The sequence below is a fragment of the Phaethon lepturus genome, unplaced genomic scaffold (genome assembly GCF_000687285.1).
Source record: "Phaethon lepturus isolate BGI_N335 unplaced genomic scaffold, ASM68728v1 scaffold8133, whole genome shotgun sequence".
Taxonomy (NCBI): domain Eukaryota; kingdom Metazoa; phylum Chordata; class Aves; order Phaethontiformes; family Phaethontidae; genus Phaethon; species Phaethon lepturus.
In genome coordinates this window covers 1-17,058 of record NW_010529652.1, presented here as the reverse complement: position 1 = coordinate 17,058, position 17,058 = coordinate 1, and the positions used below count along the sequence as shown (strand labels likewise).

At 42.4% G+C, this 17,058-nt stretch overlaps 1 protein-coding gene across 1 annotated transcript in view; it reads right to left on the bottom strand.

Annotated features, from left to right (window-relative positions):
* Positions 1 to 13,811, bottom strand: part of LOC104618425 (protein phosphatase 1H) — a gene marked incomplete at its 5' end in the record, with an annotated part of 53,203 nt that extends 39,392 nt beyond the window's left edge. The window contains one exon of the mRNA XM_010284007.1: positions 13,699 to 13,811. Within this exon, the coding sequence (XP_010282309.1) occupies positions 13,699 to 13,811 (113 nt within the window). The remainder of the gene's footprint in view (positions 1 to 13,698) is intronic.
* Between the last annotated feature and the right edge of the window lie 3,247 nt (positions 13,812 to 17,058).

Here is a 17,058-nt window from a genome sequence, read left to right as displayed (position 1 = left end):
TCCACTTTATAGGATCTGAATACATTACAGGCTTACAAAAATGCCAGTCCAATTAAAAATAACAAACATTTGCTGAAAATTCTTCCTTTGGATTTCTGAGACAGTAATTTAAAAATAATTAAGAACTCCACCACCTCTTTTCTGCAACACCACCGTTGCTTTTATTTCTGCAGTTCCTGAGGTATTCGGCTTTGAACCAGACTCATTTACTCAAAGACAGTGGACAGTTTTTATAACCTTTCCATATGTAATTTGACTCACTTGAGTAGGCCTCCATTTAAGGGGACTGTGGGTTTAGTACAAAGTACGTACTCTGGCAACAGTCTAGACCAGACTGACCAAAGGAGCTCATCAGACACTAACCAAATTTTACACACTAGTTTAAGAGAGTCATAAGGTATCTACTGATCCTGTGCTTGTCTGAAAGAGCTCTATAAAACACACACATTGATATAACTGCTAGCATGTCAGGCTAATTTTTTAATTATCCTTTGCTTTCCCATTAATCACCATTTCACAGGAAATCCATATTTTAAAGACCACTCAGACCAGTCTGGGGTTCACCTTTTTCTTTGTGCACACTGACATACTTCCTCTACACGCTGATAGCTATCATTCTCACTTCTACGGGTAGAATTGGGCCCTGAGGGACTCACATCATATAAAAAGCAATTCAGAGGCAAGTGGGTCAACCTTTCATGGCTCAACTTATTTTCACTAGAAATTGCAGCCACCTGGGATGAAAAGCACAACCCAAAACTAAAAAAAAAAAGTATATCTTTGGAGGGGGGAATTAAAGCAATGCTGTTGATACCTGATAAAACAGAGCCTCAGTTTTATGTTTTTCATTAAATTTTTTCAGCAGTTGGACTTTATTCAACTTGAAAGTTACAGCTGCTCATAACAGTGAAATTTTTTGATCCGAGGAATTAGACAGCTCTAGATATGAGTAACGAGAGGGACGCAGACATACATGTACAGGTCACTGGTCTCAATTCAACTCTGGTGGGCTCATTATCCTCTTACCAGTCTCTTTACCTTTCCACACCAGCTGCTTAGCTGTTTCATGACATCAAAGGGTATTTCTGATGGGCCCAAGTGACAAAAACGGGCACATTCGTCAGCCATCTCACTGGAGAGGCCAGGCGCGAAAGCCTGCCCTGGGAGCCACCCTGCTCCGCGGGACTTTCCCCTGTGATTGAAGAGGTGCTGAATCAGTCCCTAATTGGGGTTGGAGACCGAACTGCCCTTTCCGTGACCTCGCAGTGACAGAGCTGCCAAGCACCGAGTAAAGGCTTTTCCCACCGAGCAACCTCCAGAGCCCAGAATTCAATAGCCCAAAAGTCAATAACTGCTCACGGGGAGGGAGCCTGGCTGATGTGGCAGCCACAAACAGCCCTGCAACTGCTTTTAGAGACCCACTCTATACGGTCCTGCAGGAAAATTAATTTTGTCTTTACGCTTCCTAATGGAAGAAGCAGCAACATGACGTTACGTGAGCACTACTGCTTCTGACATCCGTGAAAGATGCATGTATGCAATGAAATACTGCTCTGAAAGCATTTAGCTCCCCGTGCATTGTGGAAATATGAATGTATTAATTTATACCAGAATACAGCCATCCTATTAAACCGTCAGAAATAGCTATATAGGAAGCAAGAAGAACTTGAAGAGATGCGGTGCCCAGAGAGCATCTGATTCTGCCATGTTTAATAGTGACATTTTAATTTCAGCCACACTGCTGAAACACATTACAGCAGAGCCACTGGGCGAGCCTGCCAAAGGCTGCCGGCTGATTCATGTTTACAGGGAACAAGCATGTCAACACTAACCAAATATTCTCTGATGACAAGGTTGCTTCAGACCCATACCAATCATTAATTTTTATCACCAATGAAGCAGTAGTTAAAGTTTTTTGGCAGGAGAGGCAATCGGGAGTCGCAGATCTGCAGCCCCCTCGGTGCATTGCCCTCCAAGCTCTATGGCTCTGATGTCCTCTCCATGTAGCATCATCCACAGCGAGCAAAAAAACAGGAGAAACTTCTTGAGTTCTTGAGTCTTGAGGCCATGGAGACCATTAAGTCACTTATTTTGATCCCTTCTGTAGACTTACGAGTCCTCTCCCCTCTTTTGAACCCAGCTACCTAGCTCCCAACAAACACCAACTACAGGATTGTACTTGCCCTTGCATTTCACAGATCCGTGCTCTGCTCGACAAAGAAAGTATGTTCACCTAATCCAGAGCTGGTAAATATTCATAGAAAGCAGGAATATATTGGGGGAAAAAAACTCCCTCAAAAACAGCTGAAGTAGCCTAAAATGGAAGAAGCAAGATTCTGATTTTGTATCTCTCTTTTGGGCACTTCACTGAGTTTTTCTGATCCAGACAAGCCGTGCCCTGAACAGCTAAATGCAGAGCAGGAGATATTCCAGCGCCTCGGTGCGTAAGGCAGGACTGGCTGTCACAGCAAATCCTGCAGCAGACCACGTCCACTCAGTCACACGCAAGTGAAGAGAAACACCAGGAGGAGCTTAAAAGGCTGCATGTAAATCTACAGGAAGTACTACATTTATCTTTTGGATTGACATAACTGTGTAGTCCATGATGATCAGCTAAATTCACATAGGACCTTAAGCATATGGTTATTTTCTATGTTCAGATTCAATATTTTAAAACTCTATTTGGTGCTTTAGTATGTATCTCATTTTAAAATATGTGGCGAATGAAGCAACAAAAGGGTAAAAATCTGCCACTGTGTTGTACTGCTGCTGTCACACTCAGGATGTAGCAACAACGCTGGCTTAAGGAAAATATTAATATATCAACTGCTTTTGCATTTTTCATATGGATAAAACAGTCACCTCTCCTTAAATCAAGCAGGATTTGATTTTTTTTTTTCTTTTGTGGAGAACACAATCAGCTGAGAATTGCACAGCATCCTTTCTGAGCTTCTTATGAGAAACAAACAGAGGGAAACTCATACATTTCAGAGGAAGCTATTGTTGGTTACTCTCATTTAATCATACAGAGAAAGAAACACTTTAGTGAACAAGGTCAAAAGTGTAATTTCACTGCTGTCATGGGTCTATTGGGATTCTGGTGTTCAAAACAAAGAGGCATCTCCTACCGTTACGAGTATTCAGGGGACACCCTGATTCCATTACACACTTTTCCAGCCCAAAATGATTTGAAACGCAACATTAAACTGCACATTTCTACATCAGAGGATAAAAATCTGGTAAAGGTGACAAAGAGAGACTGTTCGGAAACCCCTTTTTGACAGCGTGTATCAATTCCAAGCCACAGGGAGGATGTATCCATTTTGTCAAAAGGTGTTAAGCATTGTGGATTCGGTACAGATGAAGCAGAAGTGTCTGGCCTGTCTGAAGAGGTATTAGAAATGTGTCAATGGAAAAGAAAGAGGGATTAAACTGACAGAAAGAATAAGTCAGGGTTTTATTGCATTCAAAGGGGAGCCAAGCAGCAGATTTTAATTAGGTGTGTCACAAAATAGCTGAGGAAAAAAAAGAAAGTAAATCCTAGAACTACCTAATCAGTCTACATGGGAACTTGTTTACGATGGTAACTAAATGCATATATTTAAAGAAGCCAAGGAAGAGCAATGCTAGTGTCTGGTGAGCTTCAAACCAGTTTTGTTTATTTACCTTTTCTCAATTGCTAAGAAGTGAAAGAAGAAGTGATTATAAAAAGATTAAAAAAAAAGTTTCTCTCCTCTCTAAATACTGGAACTTACAGCCATTATGATTACTGATGACTTTTAATACATCCAGCCCTGGCACCTTGGTTTCACCTATTACGAACTGAATTACTCTCACTTAGTCCACGCAGATTAATTTCTCAATGTTTCTTTAGAAACCAGGTGAACAAACACCTCACTGCACTGGCAATAATCATGGAACTATAGCGCAAAGCCTTTAAATTATTTCCTTAATTTTATGAATTAAGGCAAGCTGGGGATAGTGAAACAAACCATTATGTAACATTTAGCTGGCATTAAAACAGGTCCCAGCGATGACATATACATCACCATAAAACTCAGAGGTGAAAGCAACAACCCTCAGCAACACCAATGGAAAAAAACCCTGGCTGCCTCCCACCCGTAATACCCAAGAGATGTTTAAAAAAATGCCCCAACTCCTACTCAGCATCACTACCAAGAAGAAAACAAGCAAGCCAGGGAGGGGGTAGAGCCAATGAAAATTGCCTCTGTCCTCATTTTCCATCTACTGCCACTCAACAGTCCTGCCACCCTGGTTTCTTCACATTTTTCAGTGCAAACATCAGGCTGTCTACAGAAATACTGTGACAGAACAGAAACACTGGACCATTTTTCTCTCAGCCAAACAAAGCCAACATTAAGAAGGAACACACTCTCCCTGCTTGTGGCTCTTCCTGTGACAATGCAGCCTCACCACGTACGCCGAGGTTAAAGCAGGCTGCTCCGACACATTCATTCATCATCACTTGGGGGAACTTCAGCTCCCTCAAGCCAATACAAGGTGCGAGAACTTGCCTGGGTGAAGCATTGCACAAGGGCAAGGTTAAAGTAATTTCCTACAGGAGTGTGTTTCGGTATTTCCTGCAGGAACAATGAAGAACCTTCCCAAACTTCTGCTAAGCCCTTCTGCAGACTGCCAGCCACGCTGATTGCTCCGAGGGTTAACATCTCGGCAGCACAACCGCTGAGTACAGCCCTGCTCTGGCAGGAGCCAGGTGTTCCCAGGCATTTCATTCAAGGGCCTCTTTTCATGTCCTTGCACCAGCATGGAGCCAAGTGTGCTACACCTCTCCTGTGGAAACACGAGAACCTCCTCCTGCCTTTGAAAAGAACCAGGGAAAGAAATTATGAAATCCAGTCCCTGCAATAAACCCTGAAAGTAGTCTTTCAGAGGCACCTACAAGCACGCGAGCTGTTCCTGTGCACACATGTGTAGAGCTTTACTGTTTTCAGCTACCCAACTCATTCATATTTACATTTCTAATGCTTATTTACATTATTTATTCTGGTGGAGAAGGCCTTTGGGCAAAATGAGGCTGCTGATATACTCTAAAGTCACTATTCTGGTGGTCTGTTTTCACTAAATGGATTATTTTTAATAAAAGGATCACAAATGGGCAAGAAAGCAAAATAATATTCATAGATTTCCACGGAAGGGCTGACTTCTCATCTACATTAGCACCTGAGCCAGTCAGCATCTTCCTTACTGCCACCAAAAATAATAAAAATCTGAATTTTTTAGAACTGATCTCACATTCCATCCCATGTATTCAACTAACAACTTAGTATGCAGCAGTTAAAGGGACTTTCTACTCCTGGCAGCCTCCCTGTGCCCTATATATTGCATTCAACAGCGAGAAGCACTTGGCCATCACCAACACTGTAACTAAATTGCTTCAGTTGTTTCTGCATCACTACTCACTCTACAGTTTCAAATTAAATATAATACTGAGCTTGCAGGTTGTCCACAGAGGAGATAGCTTGCAGAAGACACATTACCCGGCTGTTTTTGACCCCAGGAGGTGCATGCTTCTAGTTCTCGGTGCCTCTTTGGTGGGCTGCAGCTTCATTCCCATGGGACACTCCTGTGAGCTCCCTGCTCTAGTTTAGGTCCTCAAGTGTATTGCTTGTCTGATGCAATCTAACTACGGAGTTATTATTAGCAGCTGGCTTTACTAACTTCATTTCATTTTAGGGATAATTATGGATTTTTTTTTTTTTGTGTACTCCCACCCCATCACTAATGGGATGGCACTGGCTATCTGTATGTGATTTGTTTGTTTGTTTGATCAGGAAAGTCACTTTTTGCTATTGAACCAGTGGTGACTTTATATGTTCACCTATACACTTCTAATATTTTCTGCACTAAACCAAAAGCCAATGAAATAAACTAAAATGCTCTGTAATTAGTTGTGTGTACTTTCCTGTCGGTTTACATCTGAACCCACCAATCTCTCAGAGAGGACTTCAGCTGGCAGCTAGAAAGCTATTGCAAGCCAGTTTATAGTGACACTGCTAGCACACAAAAAATGGTTCCAGCATCCTTCGATTGGAGATTTGCTGACCTCATGGGATTCATTTGCCCGTGATGATTTCAGTGTGATCTTCATAAGAAAACAGCCAAGTCCAGGGTTGCAATGACGATACACCATTGCGTTTCTGTATCACGGCTGAACAACGTGCCACCAATTACTCAGGCCGTGCCAGGGAAATGAACAAAGAAGTGCAGTCACGTCTCTGCAACCAGCTCTGAGCCTCAGGACTGGTATCTGTGGAATCAAAGTCTTTTTCCCTGCTGTCCAGGATATCGCATTCATCTCCAGGACAAGTTACTATGGCAACTAAACCTGGGCTTAGTGGATGAAGGCATCGCTGTGCAAGTCAGTGTTTATTTTGCCAGTAATACGGCTGGGATATGGCTGACCACGTAAGACAGAAGAAGCACAGATTTGCCCCCCACTCCCCTGCTCTTCAGTGTCTTACCATCAAGGAAGTCAGAATGGCTTTTAACACCTAAAGCATCACATCTTCTTTGATCTCAGCTTTTCTGCTTAATTCAGTGGCAGTTGGGAAAATATTGGAACAAGCTGGACCGAGAGGTAAAAGCAGACTGAAAGTCGCACCCTCTGCTTACTCTGCATCGGTGAATTTTTACCCAAGCCCTGCTTCATCCACCCATGCAGGAAGCATGGTGGGAAGGGTTGCTAAAAGCCCCAGGAGCACGGCTCAAGCTGCATTGCTTGCCTGGCAAGCTCACTGAATTCAGGGGATGAGAAAAGCTTTCCAACACAGCAAGGACTGCAGCAGACTTGAAACATCCACCAAGCAGGCCTAGGGTGCTCCCCTTGGCCCTCTTCCCATAGTACAGGTGGGAGCTGGAGGTCTAAGGTGCCCAGCCTGCTTGGTGCGCCTTGGCCCTGGCCCCGTAATGAAGAACCTGCAGGTCTCTCTGTGGTCATCTACAAAGGCACAGATTAAAAAGACAGTTTTGAGCTTAATGCACTGCACTGTCAGATCAGGATTCTGGTATACTTGCTTATACCACGAGCTGTCTCTATTAGAGGTCACAGGCTCTTTATGCATCAGTAAGTACTGGTAAAAGAGTGATCAAAATTACATCTTAGCATCCTTCGCCCATCTTCCCTCAGACACTACAAGCTCTACAGGCTACACATGCAACATACATGCAAAGATGTTATTACAGTAGGAACTTTTCCTTGATCAGTGCTTATATTCACCAATAAAAAAGGACAGCAAGAGAACCTTTACTTGCAGCAGCAGCAACCAACTTTGTCTGGCTTGATTAGTTTGTTTTGTTGTTGTTGCTTTGGGTTTTTTCTTTCTATTTTTTTCTTTTTTCGTTTTAAAGGCTGAAAACTTATAAGAATTAACGTTAATAGAATTCATCACTCCTGGAAACTAATACCAATGAACCGTGACTTTCCAGTTTACTGAGATTACTTGAATAGCCAAAATCCATCTCCTTCCTCATAATCTGGAACATAAGGACTTCATGGGTAGATGATGTCTGTGCGGTTAGGACCACGGACTTAACTGAATGTACCACTCAAAAATGTTTACAATAGCTTCAACACGGGCTAAATTGCCACAGACTTTGCTAAGGCATACAGTCTCCCAGGAAAAAACAGGAGTTTGGAGGAGAGGTAGGACATTCCTTTTGTCTTCAAAAGCCTATGAATCTTTACTGCCAAATAAATCGTTTCTGCCAAGTCAATGCTGGAAACGACGTGCCAGTACCCCAGAACTTGTCATGCACCGGATTGATAGAAAACACTCTTCCTCATCACTGCACTTTGAGTGCAATGACTTATTTCTGATACAACACCTTTTCTCCACACCTCAATTAAAGTGTTTCCTGAAGTGCCTCCAAAAGCTTTACCCAGCACAAAATCCTGCAATATCTGAAGTTGCTGCTGTTCCTATGAATCCTGTGCTCCTGCTTCTCCCTGGAAGGAGGCCAGGCAGGAGAAGGGAAGCAGAAGTGCCTTCTGCAGGCCTGCAAGTTAGACTTCCAAGGAAAAGAAGCAGGGGAAACAAAGAGATGGGACTTGGCTGTATCTCCTGAGTTCACACTCACACTGAGATGCCATGCTCTTTTCCAACATTTTTGGCTAGACAGGACCAGACTTCTCCACCTACCAAACTGCAGTCAGTGAAGGAGAAAATGTGTGGGAGAGACTTGCGTTGTTTTAAAATTCAGTCTCTCATCACTACATAGGCTCCTGAGCTGACCAGGCTTAGGTTATCTGTTGCCCTGAAATGATCAAACATTTATTATTTTCAAGTGATTCTGTCAAAGAATTAATAAAAATCTAAAAAGGGGATGTGCACATAGATTGGCCAAAATACAATATGTAAGTGTTGCTCTCGCCTCCTGGGACACATCCTTTCAGGATTTGGAGGAATGAGAACTTCAGAGGATGAAGAAGAGTTCAGAGGAGTCAGCATGGATTCCATAGTCCCAGGGTGAAAAGGGCCTGCACGTGGTTCAGAGATTTGCAGCTCTTTCTGTCCCATCTTTAGGAGGGGACAGGAAAAAGAATGCTTTTCCAAATACTGGAGACTGAAGAAGCTTTAGTGACCGAGTTAGTCCTTCTCTAGAGACCTCTAAGTACTAAGTACAAAGCACAGTTATTGTTGTTTATGCAGTCACGGATGTAAGGAGACAGAGAAGGCTTGGGCACTCAAGGAAAATGTGGAAAACATACAACATTTAGATTAGAAGATGGGTAGTTAAGAAAATCAGAAAATTAAAGTTTCCTAAAAATACTGTAAACCAAAGACTAAAGCAAACTATCTCTACAATAGTAATATACTAGAATACTTTCTGGTTTCCATCCTTACACAGTGTTAGCGCTTCTGGCAAAAATGCTGGACTGCCTTGAGGAAGAGGTCAGATACCAATGAGCCATGAAAATGGGTCAGAATCATCAGTTCTGACTTCCCAGAAATTCTATTTAAGCTACAGTGCCAGTCAGCAGCAGATATGTGGCTGTTTCCATGCCTCTCTCATTTACTTCATAAAAGCAGATTACCCCCCCCCAATTTTGCTTCCTACTATGAGAACTATGCACAAAAGAAGCAGCTGACAAGCACCGTGACACGGAAGAAGAGGTAGTATAAATGTAGTGAGATCCAACATAAGCAGCAAATCCAGAAAGAACTGAAACAGTAAACAACAGTAGAATTCAATTTTCAATTCACTATTTTATTACATCTGGGCATCTGAAGCACCAATGAAGTTGCTTAACCTGTACCGAGATGAAAGCACCACAAAAACATTCACTCAACAAGCTCCTATCATTTAACAATCCCAAATGCCTTAGCATTAATTCTACACTTGCAAAAAGGAGGAGAAAAATCTATTCTGGACATGAGGATATATGTTCTAGCAGAAGGTGAATATGCCCTGAAAACATAAGCACAGGGGTGCAAAAGCAAGGAGGCAAAAAGATGATAAAAAAAGCTGATGAAGCAAAGCAAAAAAATCCAGTGACCCTGCAAGTCTGTGAAGCCTCCAAAACATCAGGCTCTTTGCTTTGGTCCCATCTTCTGCCAATAAATCAAAAAAAGCCCAAGAATCCATCTGCAGATTTAGCGAGTGTTTCAGGGCCTAGGGAAAAGTCAAATCAACTTGTGGTGTTCTGCTTCTCGTATAATGATAAAAGCACAGCTACCCTACATGGCTCCAATACAGCACAAAATGGCAGTGCCTGCAGCCTCTGAGCAGCTCTTCAGCCAGACAACATTAAAGACAGAAGAACACTTGTGCCAAAGGTAGTTAATATAATCACATTGCATTACAGTCACTGTAGTGATACTGGGCAAACGTTATGTTGCATGAGGCTATACAATAATTGGGCAGTAATCAGTAAAAACATTAAGTCCCTGTTTTACTACTGCTTCATCACTAGCTATAAAACAACATCCTAATAAAGAGCATAAAACTAAAAAACCCTGAGATTAACAAGGCATGTTATGGCCGTTTAGAAGTAAAAGTCACTTTAGCAATATAAAATTGAACAATACTATTTAAAAGAATGAGCAGAGAAGATTTACTATTCCTTATTAAAAAAAACCCAGCAGCTATTCAGAGGGCCTGGCCTGGTTACCACAGTGTATATGTCAAACTGGTAAGCAAAGCACAGCACATCCATGCTCACCAATAAGCACTATATATTGGATAGCTGACTATAGCACCATCAGTCTCTAATTACACAACCTTGCATAGACAATCCTAACCACTGAGGGGAAGAAAGAGAGAGATAAACATTAGAAAAAGCTTTGGACAATATTCAGACATGAATTTTGACTGTACAAGTAGGTATATTTATGGCAGAGTCCAAGAATGATTAGACAAGCCATTAGAGAATCAAAGTGCCTCCCTCCAAGTTGCTTTTAGCGGGCTCTAAATACATCACCTCATTTTTAGTAGGGTTCTGGTATCATGTGCAGTTAACGTATAATTATTACAGAACTGTGATTGCATCGTTAGCAGAAGTTTAATTATATCATTGACATTAGTGATGCCATAACATCAAGCTCAATAATAGTTCATAACAAAACCTACAATTAGCACAATTTTTCCTCCCTTTTACACCAATCAAAAGCGTTCAGCTTGGAGAAGCCTAATAGTCCATACAGAGTGAGCTAGGGCTGAACCTGAAAGGATTGCTGGCTGGTAATTTAGTAATATGGTAATTAAAGTCTTTTCATGATGTAATTACACATCAACTACAAAAGGACAGCTGCTATACAACACTGCCAGGGTACGTGGCATGAAATGATTAGATTTGAGAAGCTTTGGTGGTTAAACTGAATACCACAGACATAAGTCTGAGGTATAGCTGGCACCGCATAGCACATTATTATTCAAGTCTCACACTTGGTGTTTCCTTAGTCTCATTGTGATAGTAACAGTTTGTTGTACGTACCTTGGTCCTGTGACAGCAGAAGCTGTTCAAAACCCACCTTTAAAAGCTTCAGCTGTTTTGAAGTTGCCTGGAATTAAAAGACCTAACCTTCTTCTGGGCAGAGGCAGTACAAATTAGGTTTGCATGAACTGAAAATGTTTGTTTCCCACCCCTGCAGCACAAAACCTCCTCTCACAGACTCTAGTCTGTGGGAAAAGTAGCTTGATTTATTTGTAGGCTTTTTCCTGTACAGAAGCAAAGAGGGGAGAAGGAGAATGATGACAGAGAAGAGGCACAAACGAGTAGGTGAACTCAAAGAAACTAAAGCTTGACTGAAGAACTGAGGGGTTTGGCATCTGGTTCTAACAGCAACAGGCACAAGTCCCCTGTCTGGGTGAAAAAAAAAAACCCACCCTTCTTCTCAAGCACAAACTTTTTTTTAAGTAGTTTCCTTATTCTTTTTCTCACCATCCTCATTTCTAGCTGTACAAACCATGAAGCTGACCATGCAAGCCATGAGACAGCAAAAAGGAACATATTTTTCCAACTAGAACGAATAAAACTTCTTGGCTACGTGACTGGGCTCTTAAAAATACAGGAATGCACTGTGCACCCTGGCAGTAGGCAGACAACCTCAGAGTTTCTTTTCTAGTCCTAAAATGTCCTTTTACTGAGGAGGAGCAACTTGGATGTTTCGCAATAGCAGTTTTTCTCCTGTTCTGAAACATGAGAAGGGGGAATTTGGTGGGAGAGGCGCCCAGATCAACTGATCGTCTACACTTTAAAGCTTTTATTTTCTTGAGCTCTGAAAATATAGAAGTGAGCTTATTTGAAAGTGAAAGATTTTTGGAATCCAGAGAATTCTCCTCAGCATGCAGAAGGTTTCTGAGGCCCATTTGCAAAGTGCAAAACCAACCTGTTTTGGATCTGGAGGGACCTTGTTACCTACAAGACACGAGGAATGAATAGAAAAATTTGAGTCCAAGTTCAAACAAGACCCAGCCTTGCCAACAGCTTCCCTTCTAATTCCTGTTCTTCCTGCTTTTCTGCAGAGATGTTTTTGATGGGCTTGATGAACATTCAAAGCCTATTGAAGACTTAGTGGTTTTATCTACAGTGGATGCTTGGGCTAATTCAAGATCACCAACAAGAAGTTTCTTCCCGTTGGGTTTCAGAAGCTGCTCTTGGGAAACACATGAGGAATCCTGGGGGAACTGGGAGCAGCCAGTCATTTAAGAACAAAGATCTCAACTACTCAAAAGTAGGTCCTGCATGGCCAATTTTACACAGCACACTTTTAAGAGACAGTAAAGCAATTTAGCCAACCCAATGGAAAAGACTCAACTGTACTTCAAGTACAACAGCACGGGAAAACAGGATTATTTCTAATCCAATGGCAAAAGAGATAAAATTTAGTGCAGCTAGTGGTTCTGATGACTAGATAGGTAGCCTACTCAAACATGTTTGCAGCTACTCTGTGAGGGCTCATTTGACATGAAAAAGATTCAAATGTCACTTGTCAAGAGGAATTGGGTGAGCAATTTGCCATATAAACAGCAAATTCAGCTTATTGAGAACAATCACCAACATGAAAAGAATAGGAACCTTATGCACAAAGGATTTATCTAACTTTCTACGCAGTTTAAAAGGGCAAGAGGCAACAAAATTGTTAGGTTTAAACTACAAACATTTTGCAGTTGACTGCTGTGTCTGTAAATACATTGTGCACACAGTGCAAAAAGTTAACTGTGTGTGCGCAAACCTCAAACACAAACGCGTAACTGTATCAGTCTTCACCTAAAGACAACGTGGTTCAATACCTTTGCAGACTTCCATTCCTCAGCTGCTAACTAAGAAAACACAACAGCAGTCTATATCATGCCGGGAACTATTGTCCCTAGCCTGTTTATGTCAAAAGAAACATGTGAAGGTCTAAAGTCTTGCAAGAACAGCCTCACCTCTCTCTGATGGTGATATGGGTAGAGAGAGAGAGAGAGAAGAAAAGAATGCAAGTGAGAGATTTCTAGTATGCTCCTAGCTTTAGCTAAATCAGAAGACAACGAAAAATCTTCTTGTCATGAGTCTTCAAGCATCCAACTTCCAAATATAACAAAGCAGTAACTCTTGAACACAGTGTTCAGTTCTGAGAAACAGACAAGTATATGAGCTAGAACAGGACACAGTAAAAATCCTAACCTGTGATAGCCCCTTTCCCTCCTCTCCTCCCTGCTGCAGGAGTAGCAGTTATTTGCTTACAGATTATTACCTGCGATTATATAAAAATCTGAGAGGCACATGGCCTTCCAAGACTAAAGCTGAGGACAGGAGCCACAGGACTTTCTACTGAACCAATCCAGCCCTACCAGCTGTTCCAGATCAAGTCACCTTGTCAGTGTTCAACACACAATTCTACTGCACACCCAACATCTCTTCTGTTTCAGTGGCTCTTTAGCATCTTTCCGCTTCCCTGAAACCATCAAGTCATTCAGAAACTGCTACAGGGCCAGAAGTGTCGTCAACCTCCCTCATTGCAACCACCACTCGACAAGTGTGGTTATACACTTGATATATAGATACTGGAAGCCTATTACTGCCATTTGCATTAATTTCCGTGAGAGCCGTTAAGCGTCCAGCCAAGAAACAGAATCCTCTTGTGATACTGTTTGCAACTAAGGAACTTGATAACACCAGATCTAGGGAGTTTGGGGTGAAGGAACAGGTGGGGGGACACCACATTTACTCACCTGCTATCACCAGCGTTTGCCACATAAAGCTTCCCCAATAAATACACCACCACAAGGGCTGTGCAGCCGCCAGAAATACTATACACCGTCCTCTCTCGTTCTATTTGCAAATCCTATGGGAAGAGAGAACAAGATTTATAAAGACAGCATAGCAATTAATGTTTTAGAAAATGAAGATTCCCCTAAAAAAAACAGAGTCTTTCTTAAACTGCATGTCCCACTGGCTTTCTTTACTGTTGCAGCTATGGCTACATGGTCAAGGACAAGAACAGAAAGTTGAGGAGTACCTACTACTTATGACACAAAGAAGTTCAGGAAAAGTCAGGAGAGGAGACTGTAAAACATCAGGCACCAAGGAACAAATGGCAGCTCTGAGGGGTGCAAGGGAATTTGCTATGGAAAAAGCACAATGAAGGCAAAGATAAATGTAGCTTAACAACAGGTACCTGGTGGTATAATTGGAGAGCGCTTTACGTAGACAGCAAATAATTAATGAGACCTAGCTACAACATGAGTAACTACCGGCTCTCCAAAAGGGACGCCAGGATTGCAGATCATATACCTTCACAAACAGCAGCAAGACACACTCATGCCACAAGGCTCCCCTTCAGAAACACCAGGAACGGGCAGACAATAAACTAGTTAAGGGAGTGGGGGGGAAGGTCAGTAGAACAGTATTTACTGAAAAATACTATAAGCATTCACAGACTTTCCAAGATGAAACACCGTATTTAACCCTGCGTCTCATCACCCTGCTTTGATGAGGTCCTGAAAAGACTCAAATTTTTATGCATGTGCACAGGCTCAGATTTAAGGAGGTACGTACCTACTCAGATAGTTCTTCCTGTTGTTTAGCTTCCAACTGATTCTAAGTGTAAGAAATATTACATATAAAAAAAGCGCTCCTGCTTAATAGAAGTGGAGAACACAAGTCACGTCTGTCACCAACAATCAATCAAGCCCAGGAATGAAAAAAATACATAAATATACACACACACGCACATATATATACATATATAGTCCCAGGAAAGCTTGGAGAACATAAAGGACACAAGTAAATGAGCTATTTTCCAGTACTCCATACATTTTAAACAAAAATTAAAGTATATGCCTATGAATTTGTTCTGCTTCCTCTTAGTTTAGTTTGGGGTAATAACACAAAATGTTACAAATTACCTTCCTCTCCTGCGTCCAGAATCAAATCCAATTTCAAACTGGTCTTTCCATGTAAGACTGGATTCAAACAGGGATCATCATTTAACATTGCTATTGCAAGTACTGGCAGATCTTTTCAACTAAACCCTGCCTACTTGTATGTGTTTTTTATTATGAATATGGTTGTTTGCCTCCGTGTGTGTGCAGAAGCAATACACACACGGAGTGTGTACTTCAGCCATTTTCATATTTGCACTGAGCAACAAGCAGCTCAAATTGTCCACGCCTTGGAGTACAGGATTTAGAGCTTTATTTTAGAGCTAAATTTAACTGAGGAAAAGCACCACAACGAATGCAAACCACAACAGCTGCAATTTGATCGAAAACCTCCAGAGTTGGAGGAGGACAGGGACCATGTTTTTGTTTCTACAAATTTCAGCAGAGGGAGGTGAGCTGGGGCAGCGGCAGGGACGCTTGGCAGCGCTCGGCGGCTGTCCGGAGGGGTGGGCAGGGAGAGGTGCCTGTCACAGACCGGGACTCTTCGCCGGCCGGTGTGCGTAGGGCCCGATCCCGCTTGTGTCACGGACAGAGGCGGGCGGCGTGGCTGGGGGGAGGGCGAGTGGGAAAACCAAGAGGAAAACACCTCCAAGCTAAAAAAAATCAAACCTCGCAGAACCTTTGGTCACAGCTATGGGCCTGTTATAAATGCCACTTTATCTAATCTTGCCATAGAGAAGCTGATTTTCCTCCCCATCGTTTCTATATATTTTTAAATTAAGCTGAAAAGAACAGTTCAAAGGAAGCAGATGATTCTAACGAGTGGGAAAACCAAGAGGAAAACACCTCCAAGCTAAAAAAAATCAAACCTCGCAGAACCTTTGGTCACAGCTATGGGCCTGTTATAAATGCCACTTTATCTAATCTTGCCATAGAGAAGCTGATTTTCCTCCCCATCGTTTCTATATATTTTTAAATTAAGCTGAAAAGAACAGTTCAAAGGAAGCAGATGATTCTAACCATCAAAATAATTTAAACTTACAAATACTACAGTGAATTTTTGAGACACTGCCAGGAATTTTAAAAAACTTTCATCTCCGCAGTTCAGAGCATCCCCCAAGACCTTCACACCACGTACAATTCCTCACCTAGTTTCATCTCTGTCATACAAATACTTTGCAAGTGCTGGAATACCTAAATTAAAATTTATTTCTTTCAATAAGCAGAATTCAGAAGCATCTATTATAGGAAAGAAGACAAATAATCCTTAGGGCCTCGTTTTCAGAGTTTCCTTGACTTAAACTAGAACTGTATACTGGATTTTTTCAAATTATTGCTGTTCATGGGCTCTTCCATCTACTTGTTGTTCAGAACTTGAATTTATGACCATGACTTGCCAGAGTAGATTCTGTGCCATGTTTAATTTGATAATACATTGTTTGACATTTCCTTTGAGGGGCGGGGAAGAGGGGAAGGCCTTTCCTACAGCTCAACAAGATTTGAGGGGGAAAAATAAACCAAAATAAAATAAAGCCTACCCATGCCACTAATTGATTCTGATGTAGAGACAATAGCTTTTAATGAAATACTTTATAACGGTGCTGCTGAGAAAGCAGCGCAGCACAAACAGGGGCAGAAACCCCAAAACAACTCTGAAGTCCTTACAGGTATAAAAGGGCTCATTCCAGGCAAAGTCGGAGTGTATACACAGCCTTCCTCATTTTCTACCTGGAGAATGATTAGGGAGCAAACCTCCCCCGCCAACCCCGGGAGCACCCCCCCCCCGCCCCCCCCCCCCGCCCCTTTTCTGTAGCTTGTCGCTCATCCCCACATCGCAGTCTGCGTGCAGGGTAGGAGATGAGTAACACTGGGCAGAATCAAACGACGCGCCTTTCAGCCCAAAGGGCAGCGCGTGCCACTCACGAAGACCCCGATAGAAAAAAGGGGGGGAAAAAAAAAAAAAGAGGTATTTCTATACCCTCTATCCAGAAGGCTACCCTTTCATGCCAAGGAAGCAGTTAATTTCGTCTGTGCTCTGCCCCACTCTGTGGGCCCCCTGCCCGGGGTGAGGGAGCGCAGGGAGGATGGAGCAGGGCCCGCAGAGGACGCCGTGAAGTGCCACGGGGCGGGCAAGGGGGGCGCAGGGGTCTCTCTCCACCGATGGCCGAAGCAGCCCGAGGACACTGCGTCAAGCCCTGGGACAGACCA